Source organism: Cebidichthys violaceus, unplaced genomic scaffold (assembly GCF_023349555.1).
Source record: "Cebidichthys violaceus isolate CVI_PGR_0920_01 unplaced genomic scaffold, fCebVio1.0.p SCAF_10, whole genome shotgun sequence".
NCBI lineage: Eukaryota > Metazoa > Chordata > Actinopteri > Perciformes > Stichaeidae > Cebidichthys > Cebidichthys violaceus.
The window spans coordinates 15359809-15372693 of NW_027176263.1; the positions used below are offsets into that span (position 1 = coordinate 15359809).

General features: G+C 46.3%; 1 protein-coding gene across 1 annotated transcript; it reads left to right on the forward strand.

The window, feature by feature from the left end:
- Positions 1-4866: 4866 nt before the first annotated feature.
- Positions 4867-12879, forward strand: socs5b (suppressor of cytokine signaling 5b). The gene is given in 4 exon segments (XM_068727273.1): positions 4867-5184; positions 10988-11078; positions 11081-11920; positions 11922-12879. Coding segments are annotated over 3 exon segments (1695 nt in total). The 5' UTR covers positions 4867-5184; positions 10988-11006; the 3' UTR covers positions 12705-12879.
- The last annotated feature ends 6 nt before the right edge of the window (positions 12880-12885 follow it).

Here is a 12885-nt window from a genome sequence, read left to right on the forward strand (position 1 = left end):
GACCACAACCATCTCCAAAAGGAGACAGAGGAAATGGCATTTCCCCTGAAAAAACAAAACTGGCAATACTGCCGGATGGAGTACGAATTCAGTAAAGAAATGAGTGGAAGAAAGCTGAAAAAAGTTGTTTATTAGGATTACATTCTGAGCAGGAAGATGTGCGACATGTGTCCTCCCACGCAACCCATGATTCTAGGCATGAGGAGCTAAGAACGCCCCGTTCTTTTGGAACCTGTTTTCTTGCTTATTTGACACAGAAAGCTGATGGATGAGGCATCGCATCCCACGTTTCCTTTTGAACTGAATCCAATTTTGGAATGCTTTGACTTACAGAGGAAAAACAATGTGAGTTACTTGTTCATGTCATGCAAGCGCTGGAATTGTGTAAGACGTCCAATGCAAAATGTAAACGATATTGTTCAGTTACTGCCGTTTTGAAGCCTCGAGTTTGGCGATTTCTCCGTCGCCATCTTGGATTACGGCTATCGCCATGTTGTTGTTGTTTTTGCAACCGATAAACGCAAGTTACCACATTTGGAATGTGGAGGAGTGACGTAGAGACGCCGTATACGGCTCTGGTAGCAGCAGCGACCTGTCAATCACCGTGTAGCCCCGCCCTAAAGCATCCCATGCTTTATGGTCTGTTTGACTCTAAATGGACCATAATGTACTAAATGAACATCATGCTGTATTGAAGAAGACTGTAAACTAGAGATTGAGACCATAAACTCATGTTTACAATGTTTACTGAGGGAATAAATCAAGAGAGAAGTAGAGTCATTTTAGACTAGACTTCTATACAACCAGACTTCTTTTTGCAATCAGAGGAGCTGCCCTCTGCTGGTCAGTAGAGAGAATGCACGTTTTAAGACACTTTCGCATTGGCTTCAAACTGCAGAGTTGGACGTTGCCGCCTGATTGCAAGCAAGCGGCAACCTCTGGTGCTGAGAAACGGAGCCAACGCAGAAGTGCCAAAACTTGCAGTTCCTCGAAATGGCCACTAGAGTCGGGCTCCAGCAGGAAGTCGATCTCCATTGACCTCTATATTAAAATGGCCAACTTTAAAGCAGAAATAAACATGTTTACAGCCTTAAACAAAAACAATTTTTGGACAACTATATGGGGGGGTGAATAATAAGATAACTCACCTGTTACCAGATTACATTGAGGTTTAAAGTTAGGCATAATTTAAGGGCATGACCAATTAGAGTGACACGTGGGTGCCGCCTCAGGTTGCCGGCTACTAACTGTCTCCTCTGCTGCTTCACCCGGCCCGCTTCAGGTCCACCAACGATCCAACTCTTTGCCCATTTTTAGAGTCAGTCTGTGTCGTCAGTGCCAAAATGGTGGTGGCCGGAGCCGCCCACAACAGCTCTTCAGAAATCTATAGGCGACGTCACGAAGACTACGTCCATATTTCATACACTCTGTGATTGCAAACAACTGAATAAGTTGGGTTCTTAGTTTCGGTTGATTATACACTAATGAACACATAAAGGATGAAAAGGATAACAGCAGGTTACAGCATGCGTGTGTCAGTGCGTCGTGCTGAACCAGGTGATGACGCATTATAACCAGGCCATACATACTGTAAATGGATACGTTTGTTTCCTGAAATGCTGGACTGAAAATGTACTCGACATTAATCGTCACAACAAGTGTCACATCTTCACCGAGCTCCACACACGTTTGAAGTATCAGCTTGCTCTCACATTGACAACCATATTCAGACAAATCAACATTCCTGTCCAGTGAAGACCGCCGGGTGTTTCTGGTCATCGTCTCCACTGATCGTTACGCTGCCGGTCACGCTCTCCGCTCAGACTTTCTACAAACTGTTGTTGTTGTGTCGATCGATTTCTCCTCCGCAAACCCCGGTCGTCTTCCGTTCTCGTTTCCTATTACCATATGCGGCGATAGCATCGCTTACCTTTTGTGTATCTGTGTGTCTGTCGGGTTCTGGAGCTCTGCTGGGTTTATTGTGTTCTGTATTTTTCACCGATTCTTAGATATGTTGGGCAGCACCCTGTGACGCTGTCCTTAGCAAAGTGTAAAATCACACATATATACAATATAAACAAAAAAAAACATGCAAGAAACCATGATTTAAGGCCTTTTGCTCTCTTTTTAAAAAGGAAATTATTTGAAATGAATAAATGCAGGTGTGGTGCATATATTATGCATATATGCATAATCTTAACTTGATGCACTGTTTTGTGTCGGCACACGATTGAACCTCACCCTGCTGGCTGTCTGGTGCCTCTAAGGGAAGCCTGTATCCACCAGTCACGTCACGTCTGGGTTCACTCGCAGTACAACCAGGACAAACTCGACTGTTAAAAAAAAAGAAAAAAAAGTAGACCAACTTCTCAAAATTGCCATGGTGATGTATCTTGGGAGGCGTGACTGCGGAGCGATTGATGTATTCTTTACTTCACGAAAGATATTTTCAGAATTAGCCTTAAATTGATGACAAATTTGATTTAGGGGGTTTGAAAGGCGAACACTGATCATCAGTACATGTGGGGGGGTTTTTTTGGATGTTGATGCAATTTTGTTTCCACCCTGCTGCCACAAGATGGCAACCTCGTCTTGTGTCACGACACAAATAACTCCTAGATCCTGTACGTCTCGATTCATACGACACAACGCACAGAGTTGTGCGTCGGATTGGCACTGAATGCGCTTGAATTTATATTTCTAGGCACAAATGTGATTCTAATTTCAAAACAATGCAATAAAATGAGAAAAATGCGGGCAAAGTGATGAGAAACCAGAGTCACGATAACTCAGAATCAGGTCAGATCGAAAACGCAAAAGGTTAATAAGAATTCAAGTCGGACACGATTCCAAAACTGTCAATTTCTCTGCTCCAGAAGCTGGACGAACGGTACCATCATCCAAATGCTGTCCAACATAATCTGCTCACGGGTTGATGTTTCATCATTTCTTACCACCAAAACATTCAATGCACAGCCTAAGCACACCTTTGAGGTACGAGTACTGAAGATGAATAATGAATTTGACTATGAAACGTGATCCGCACACCGTGGAAAGAATCCTACGTATCCATCCGAGCGTCCGCGTCCATCCCTCTATTTCACATCACGACTGATAGGTATCCAAATCTATTTGCGTCCCCTGTGACTGCCCGTGCTCCAAATATTATCTGTCAGCACTTATATGATCTGTCGCCGTTTCTTGGATGTCAGACTCGTGGCTTGCCGCAGTAAATTAAAGTTTACTATACACATATTCTTCTCTGGGATTGATGAAATGATCCCGATATACACGCCACCACTTGCAAGTATTCTAAGAAGTTCAATTGTATAAAACAATCCTTATTATAAATAGTCAGGCCTGAAGGCCGGAACACTTAAGTCTCTTCGGTTAAAGACGCGTTTCTCATTTATAGCAGAGCTGATGTGACGCTGTGGCTTTGTCATCAGGGCATTGTCTTTCGGGTCCGAGTGAATCTCATCATCCTGGATAAGGTCCTGGTAAGTTATGCGGTGCTGGTTTGGAGACGACACAGCGGCGACCTGGCAGGAAAGGTCCGCGTCGACTAAAATAGTGTGAATCACTCCCGGGGCCCTCGAACAAATCGCCGCTAATGCAATTCTCTTGCATTTCCTCTCATGGGCACAAATTGGATCAGCAGCTCGGAGATGTAAAAGCTAATGTGTTCGGACTGCTGGTGATTTCCACCATGAACTCACCGTGGGCTCCAGCTCACTGCTTGCATTACTCACACCACTTCCACTTCCCATTACGCCTCGTGTCATGTGCTCGCGAATGATCCGGCTCCAGGAGATGACCTCATTGTGTGGGTGCGAGCGACTACGAACGCCGCTTTGGGTCGTTTTCGATTTTCCTGAGATTTACTTTGGTACAAGTTATGACAAGCCACTCACTGGTCTATAGGCTCCATAGTGCCACGTCTAATTCTGCAGCACCGGAGGCCCACGAGGGTGTCTGCATGAAGTGTTTGACTTTGTTAGGGGGACGCTGGTTTTTACCATCCTACCATTTCCAAAAAGAAATGCATTTATTAGTAGCCTAGTCGTTTACTTTTTCTTCATGGATGAACGGCTTTGTTCTGTGCACTGGAATTATATTGACACCGCGAGGACAGTTCCCAGGCATGATCACGGTCAGATGAATTGGCTCAAGGGCCACTGGTGAGTATAATTTGCTATTGGGTCCCTTTCTGTCCACTGTCTGCGCAATGTGTGCAGTTTTTCTATGCTGGAATATTACCTGGCCCTCAGGTCGGCTGTGTGGAAATTTCATGGAATATAAATTGTTTTGGGAATATGAAACATTGAAGCACAAACCTGAAATAATCAAGGTTTTAAAACTAGATTTTGACACATGGATCTTCCTCAAGAAGGGGCCTCCCCTTGGCCAATTAAGACAAACCTTGGGTATGATAATAATAATAGGAGTTTGGGGGGGATTTACTGAGAACAGTGTGATTATTGTAGTACTCTCTACTTTGGAATCTCTACAGAATCAAATGATTGTGAATTGTCTTCGTTCTGAAGTTCCCCTCACTCCCAACACAGAGCCTTGCTCCTGGTTCTCTTACCTGGATGACATCAGACAGTGAGTCGGTGGTCCGGCCTGGCTGTAACACCACCAGCATCGGTTCGCATCTCCACGTTTCCAAAGTAGCTGCTAGCGGAGAGCCCCATCCCTCCTCTCTCGTTCATTGGTGACACGAGACGCCCATCACGCGGAGCCAGATCCGGAGCATTCCCTATCCGCGTGCTCCGTCGGAAATGGCCGTCTTTTCCCTCTCCTCCATTGGACCGAGCCGCTGTCAGTCGGCTTCCCTCACGCTCGACGCCGTCCGCCTCTCCGGCTCTGTGTCTGCTGAGAGCGCCGTCATATTGGCTGCTAGAAGCAGCAGCGACCACGGCAGAAAAGAAGACCCCCACCATGATGAAGAACAGGGTTTTCGCGGTGCTCAAAGAATAATTTAGCTTTTTAAATATTTTTGATCAGTATTTTACGAACTATTTTTAAAATATTCGGGATGATACCATCAAGTGACCGCGTACCTCTAGTGCTTTCATCCAACACCGTGGTCCGCAAGGGGGATGTATGCCTGACTTCTCTTAATAGCCATTTTTTGCAGACAAAGAGAGCTGTTGAATAGGGCTTTCAAAAGGCACACGGGTAAGATATGAATTCGAGAAACTAACCACGACTTGTCAGTCATGTAACGTTTGTCAGCGAAACATCGTTAAGCAGCCCATTACCACTTGATTTAGTTGTGTATATTTTTGTGTCGCTTTTTTCCCCCCAAAGCTAACACGCTAAACACGCTAGCTGGCTGCTTAGCCAATGCTAACTAAAACGCTTGAAACTCCCATTCTGGGAGATGCTAACAGCTAGCATTTTTTTTGACAGCTCGTAAGCCTGAACCGCAAGTTAGCGAAGCCGTCTGCGTTTCGTGTAAAGATAGCTTATATCTGTTACCAACCAATAGAGGGCAGTTTGAAATATGTTCATGACAAATATACGTGTGACCGAAAGCACCATGCCAACTTGGCAAATTAGCTAACGTTGTCTTCGCGGCTGTAGCTACATTTAGCGGTATGGCTGTGGGTTGGTTAACGTGTTAGCAAGTCCGCTAACTTGGCTGGGATCAGGGAAAAGTGGGGCCTCCAGAAACGTAAAGGCCTTCCAACCATTTCTATATAGCAGCTATATTAACGGTATGGCTCGTTAGTTGTCTGCCTTGTGTCGGCATTAAGTTGGTGGTATCTATAATATGTCATGGTAGTAACGTTAAACGTCGGTATAATGAAACTTTACCATCCACGTCGATCTGTATGAGAGAATCATATTCAGACGAAAGCAGTGTTGGTGACGTTATTGAAGGGATGCCTTCGTGTAGTTAACATCACCTCTGAAGAGTTTGTATTAAAATGCAAGTTACGGTTTGTCCTCCTAGTTATTGTTACTGAACTAATGTGAGTTACTTAGTTTTCTGTCTGACTTGAATGTTCGTTGATTAACTACTGAGCCCAAACTACTAACAGTCGGGCAGAATAATGAAACACTTTGCATCGTTAATGCACTGCAGGAATATATGCTACTGTGCATGTTCTGCCTCTATTTGAAAAGTTAGTTTTTTGGCCCCAAAAAAAAAATTTGCACAGGAAATTTGCCATATTATGTCTTAATGAAAGTTTGAATATTTGCTGAGATTTTAATGATAGGAAGAATCAGTGTGATTTATCTGTCATTTACAGACTCCGTGTGGCTTTCCGCCATTCCCCACATATCTCGTTCAAAATGCAAAAACGCTGCAAATATCTCATTAACTCTGGTCTGGTCTGAGCAGAGAAGGCGTCCTCCCTTAATCTTGTGTTCTCTACAGCCCTCTCTTAGATCAGTGTGATCCCAGGAGAATGGGTGTGTTGGGCTGCCGGAGAGAGAGAGCAGAAGTAGCCTAGTTCTGTTTTCAGGGCGGCTGTACATGGTTTTGTGGACTGGATCGCACTGTTTGTGTGGCCTTTTTGTTAACAACGGCAACAGTAGTAGGGAGTTATATAGGGCGACAATAGTTTCAAACAATCAATCTTGGCCGAGCAGAGTTCATTCTCGGTGGATGCATGCAGTGTGATGTGTCCCTGGCAGTGTTTGGCCGGCTGTGGACGTACATTTGAACCTCCTAGGTTATAATGTTGCAGAAATGATTAGAGTGAGAATCATAACATGCGCCAAAAAAAGTAAATGTAACCATGTAGTGAGAAATATGATTACTGCTGTGCGTCTGTTTTGGATAACTTCAAGAGTTTCTTTGATAGGTTACATTTCTAATAAGAATGTAACCTAACTAACGCGCTGCAGAGCTTTCCTCTCATTTGTAGTAATTCACAGACGTTTATTCACGGTACACCTCCTAGCTCTCTCTCTCTCTCTCTCTCTCTCTCTCTCTCTCTCTCTCTCTCTCTCTCTCTCTCTCTCTCTCTCTCTCTCTCTCTCTGCTTATCTTTTGAATCCTTCCTTTTTATTATCAGTCAACCGTGAAGCCATCTAGATGTGCACAAATTGGACGTGTTTGAAACAGTCAAGAACATGTTTATTTTTTTAATAATGCTACTGGGACCTTGTTTGTTTTTTTATTGCTGATACATAATTGTTCAATTGTGGCAACAGTTAAGCCTAGCTGGGCACATTTAACTCAGGTTTAGAGACCCGGGACCCTTTTAAGCTGTGTCTTGGCCACTGGAACGTCCTTGTTTGTATGTTCGGGTGAAACGCTAGCTTGAGGGATAAAACACAACCAACCCGGGTGGAAAATCCGTTAGGTGTGAACGTGGCGTTTTCGCTCATGGCTCGGTGTTTTCATGTTGGCAGTACGGTTACAGAATCAAGGCAAATGCTGGTAAATTTCTGTTCAGACTTTGGACACCAACGATAACTTTTAACAAATGAGAGACAGTCGTCTGCATGTTTTGCTTTCTAAAATCAGATTGGCTAGACAAATAGTTTGATTACATTCTGAGCCATGTTGCTCCTTTTGATGGAACCTGTGATTGTCTTCAGTTTTATAAAGGAAATTCAATTAAGCCACTATAGTGAACTCACACTTAAATAACTTAACCAGCACCATTATTATGTTGGTTAGTTTTAGTGATGTGTCCTAAATGGTTGATAGACCTTTATAATAACAATGATGTTGAACTCCTACTTATAAGAATTTAAAGGAAATGTCAACCATCACTCAGACTGTGTAGTGGCTAGTAAGAACGTTTGGACTGGACCTTTTTAAATGAATTTACAGCTATTAAAGTCCTACGGCAAGATAATAGTATAATTTAATTAAAACAGCCGGACAAGCGGAACAATAAATAATTCAACAACAGCCGTGACGACCACATACGCATCCTGAATAACAGAAGAGCTGAGGCTGCCAGTTAGGACAAATTACGCACAAAATCAAAGATTTGAGTTGTTCAAACCTGTGTTGTTGTTTTTTTAGAACGAATATTTGAACGTCAGTTTTGGACAATTTTGACGGCCCTCGCACTGAGAGTTCAGATTGCAAACAACTACAGCGTTGCTCATTACTGAGTAGTGTAGGAGAACTACGGTGGCCGACGTGTAAATGCAAATGACTTTATTTAGAGCCAGTGTTTGGTTTGTCCATTCTGGGCTACTGTACAAACATGGCGGCACCGTGTGTGGATAGAAACGGCTCATTCTATGGTGACGTGAGGAATAAGGGGAGCCTGTGCTGTGCTGCAGGAATGGCACAATAAAAGGTGGTGCAGGTCTGACTTCACCCAAAACTTGTGTCGGCTCCTCTTACCCTTCATCTTCATCTGGACGCTGCTGCTTTCACTATGCTCACTGTAATATTCAGAATGAATATCGTGAGTCGTTTTGGATAGAAGCGTCTGCTAAATGACTGTAATGTAATGTAGAATAAGTCAATTGTATAATTCTGAAATTATAACAAAAGCTGTCGTCAGGACTTCGGGGAGCTTTGAGGCTGTAGTTCAAATGCATCAATTCATCAATGACCACCTAACAGTGATCCTAAAGAGAGACGTGCCATGAGTGGAAAAACAACACGCTTTATGCCAATTTAAATCAGAAATGTAATTATTTAATTGTGCGTAGCAAGAACATTTGAATTGAGGCGTCAATATTAAAAACTCAGTTTGTACTTACTTGATACCTTTTTGATTATTGATTGTGAATATGACCAGTGCTTGATTAATAGGTATAATAGACTGAAGCTCTGTGAGGCTTTGTGTGACGCTGCAGACCGTGGAGCTGAGATTCGGCCTACCGTCACCATGACGCTAGGAGATTCAAAATGTATGGAAATTCATCTGCCAATTTATTTTTTTTAATGAGATGAAAATCAAAATTTATATGCATCAGAAATTATAATTTTGAGATCAAATCTAGTAGCAAATGAACTCCTGGCCACAGCTTAAAGCACTTAACACTAAACGGAAGGGGGGTGTGTGTGTGTGTGTGTGTGTGTGTGTGTGTGTGTGTGTGTGTGTGTGTGTGTGTGTGTGTGTGTGTGTGTGTGGTGTGTGTGTGTGTGTGTGTGTGTGTGTGAGTGACACATTGGCTTCATTGTTTATAGCGGAGAAGATGTTTTTAAAACAGTTCTGGGACGCAGAGGGACGTCCGGCGGTCTAAGCTAGTGATGCTAATTTGTTAGCACTCGCTAACGTGAAGCCAACAACCCAAAGGAGTTACAACACTCACTCAGGCTTATTGTGCAGACATGCATGGAGCACAGAACAGCGGAGAACCCACAGCAAATGAGTAATTTTGGTGATGCAGCTTAACAGTGTGAACAAGATCATTTTTCCATAGCATTATGTTTATTACCTGCTGTTTTTTTGTCGTTGAACGTAAACATCCAATGGCTGTCGAGTGGAGAGACGTCATCTTTCGTGTCTACAGAGCAGGTCAATACAGGGTTTGTTAATGATGGCCTCAGCAAATCAACTTAATCCGTCATGTGCTTAAAGACCAGTCTGGTTTCCTGTGCATCACAGAACCCGTGTCTCTCTAAGCTGACTGTGCACATCCATGATATGTCTTAATGAACGCTGCAAGGCAAGCTTCCCTCTGTAGGCGGGGCGACAGGATGTAGTTGGATAGCTGCTTTTAGCACAGAGGTAGATGGAAATCAAAAGAAGTGTGTGTGTGTGTGTGTGTGGGGGGGGGGGGGGGGGGGGGGGGGGGGGGGGCAGCTACAGAGGGTCCAACCTACTTTGTTGTGGGCCTTAACAGGTTTAGGGATTTAAATATTCAGCAAAAAGTCCCATAATTGGAGTGCATGTTCTTATAAAGTACTGCATCTTATTGATGTGGTCATAATCGTATCCGTTACAGCTGCACCAATTGCAATCTTCTTGGCTGATTACAATGTTTTCAAAGAATTATAATTGGTGACATTACACAAACATTTTTGTAACTTTTTTTTTTCATGGAAGCTTCAATATTGAATCATACATATCTTATCTAATGTAATTTAGGCTACATCAAAAATTCCACGCTGTGTGATGCGCGGGTCAGGGTGTTTTTAATACCCGCCCCCACCCGAGCCGTCAGCCAATCCGCACTGCCCAACCCGCAGCACCACGCGTTTATCAGCCGCGTGACCCCGGCGAAAAAAATGGAAGGGGCTCTAACAGACGATTGGCCGGTGACTGATCTCGGCTGATCAGCTGGTCTGTTTCTACCGGCGGCTAATGGATCGGTGCATTTCTAGTTACAATTACTTCAAGTGATTCACTTTTAGGAAATGGCTAAAACATAAGTGAAAAAACTTGCAAGGCATGTGGTTTTGGATATTTTGCATATTGGCAAGTTATTCAGTTATCTAGCTGTTTGCTGCAGGGATTTTGGATTGGCAACGCCAACTGGAAACGGCGTCTGAACTTGGAAATGAAACGTTGCATTTTAGAAAATGATTCGGTGTTTCGTGTGTGGCAGACCACCTACCTGTGGAGACTTGGTTCTCTGTAAAATGTTCACCTTTTTGAGCGCAGTTCGACGCTACTGCTCCCAAATCCTTGTCAAATTCGAGTACGGCAATAAATCAACGGCACACAGGAGTGTGTATGTGCATGTGCCCTATCTGCTGCTGTTACAGGGAAAGTTCTTGGTCAGGTCTAGACTGGCTCTGTAATACAGTACATACCAGCAGATCAGCTGTGAGCAGATCCGGGGTTCATTTATAGCTGTGGCCTTGTGTCCCTGCACGTCTGCCTGGCAACTCCTAACTCCGCTGTTCCAACTACTCAAGCTCAGCCACCTCTCAGACACTTCAGCCCCGCTGCACTCTCGCCATGTCAAATTACTAGATACACAGTAGTCTGGGGAATTTAAATGTAGGACGCTCTTTATGCAGGTTGTGCCTCGGTGTTAAATCTAGGCGCCAATTGCTGTTGCGAGATTTTTCTCATTTTTGCCTCCTTGTCATCTTCAGGTCCCGGGGACTCCTGTTGATGAAGAAAGTGGGCAACATGTGGAGCAACCTGAAGAGCAAATGCCAGACACTCTTTCACAACAGTTCAGGACCAGTGAGAGCAGGGCTGAGGCAGACGCCGTCCACTGCGTGGTGGATCTCAGCCTGGGAGGGGGAGGAGGCGGCTCGGGCGAGGCGCCGACATCGGGAGCCTCCAGCCCGTCACGGAGCCTCCTGCCGGTGCCGATGGCAACGGCTGGACGCCGCCACCATAACTGTGTGTCAGACATCCCTCAGATAGTGGAGATTACAATCGACAAGGACACTGAGGATGTGCGGGGGGGATCGGGGGGCGTACCCATGGCCCGGAGGGACTCCTATTCCCGTCATGCCCCTTGGGGGGGCAAGAAAAAACACTCGTTTTCCACCAAAACCCAGAGCTCTCTGGAGGCCGATAGGCGGTCCGGGCGTCTACGGGGGAGCGGGAATCGCAGGGACAGGCGTTACGGGGTCGGCTCCATCCAGGAGATGTGCGACTCCGTGTCCGGAGGACGCGGTCTGAACGCTCGGTCTCTGCGCCAGCGGCTCAGCGATACGGTAGGGCTGTGCTTGCCGCTGCCGGCTCGCAGACGCTCCCGCTCGTCCAAGAACCCCGTCGCCTCCAAACGGAAGATTCACCTGACGGAGCTCATGCTGGAGACCTGTCCCTTCCCGCCAGGCTCAGACCTCGCACACAAGTGGCACCTGATCAAGCAGCACACGGCACCGGTCAGCCCGCATTCCTCCACTGCCCTGCTGGACGCCTTTGACCCGGCCCACCCATCTCCAGAGGACGAGGAGGAACGTCTGCGCGAGCGCCGTCGACTTAGTATCGAGGAAGGTGTGGACCCACCACCTAACGCACAGATCCACACCCTGGAGGCCTCAGTGCCGGGCTCCTCTCTCTACAAACTGGGGACCAAAGATGGCTCCTGGCATAGGAGAGGCCTCCGGGGACGGCCGGGCCTCAGGGGCCGGCAGCTCCGGGGCCGCTGGGTCATCGGGGGCCTGCGGGCCGGTGTTGGGGGCTGCAGCGTCAGCCCAGGACTGTGACTCTGAGGAGGATTCGACCACCCTCTGTCTGCAGGCCCGGAGGCCCAAGCAGAGGCACGCCTCTGGGGACGGTCACCCGAGCAGGCAGCAGCCGGGCCCCTGGAAGGTTCACACTCAGATAGACTACATCCACTGCCTGGTGCCGGACCTACTGCAGATCACAGCCCTGCCCTGCTACTGGGGCGTGATGGACCGCTACGAGGCCGAGGCGCTGCTGGACGGACGGCCCGAGGGCACCTTCCTGCTGCGCGACTCGGCCCAGGAGGACTACCTCTTCTCCGTTAGCTTCCGCCGTTACAACCGCTCGCTGCACGCCCGCATCGAGCAGTGGAACCACAACTTCAGCTTCGACGCCCACGACCCTTGTGTTTTCCACTCTTCCACCGTCACAGGACTGCTGGAGCACTACAAGGACCCCAGCGCCTGCATGTTTTTTGAACCGTTGCTCACGGCGCCTCTCCATCGGACCTTTCCCTTTGGCCTGCAGCACCTGGCACGAGCCGCCATCTGCCGCTGGACCACTTACGATGGTATAGGCTCTCTGCCGCTGCCCCCCGCCCTGCAGGACTTCCTCAAGGAGTATCACTATAAACAGAAAGTACGAGTTCGCTGGCTGGAGAGGGAACCGCCACTCAAGGTCAAATAGGGTGGGCTTCTTCATTGCCTGTACACACACTGCAGGAGGATTACAGAACTTAAAAAAGAAAAAAAAAAAAAGAAGAAAAAAAATTCCTCATTAGCCAATTAGAAGCTGTACTGACATGGCCCTCTTTCTGGCGAGGGATGGGATTTAAATGTAACAAGCTATACAAGATTCATTCTAATCT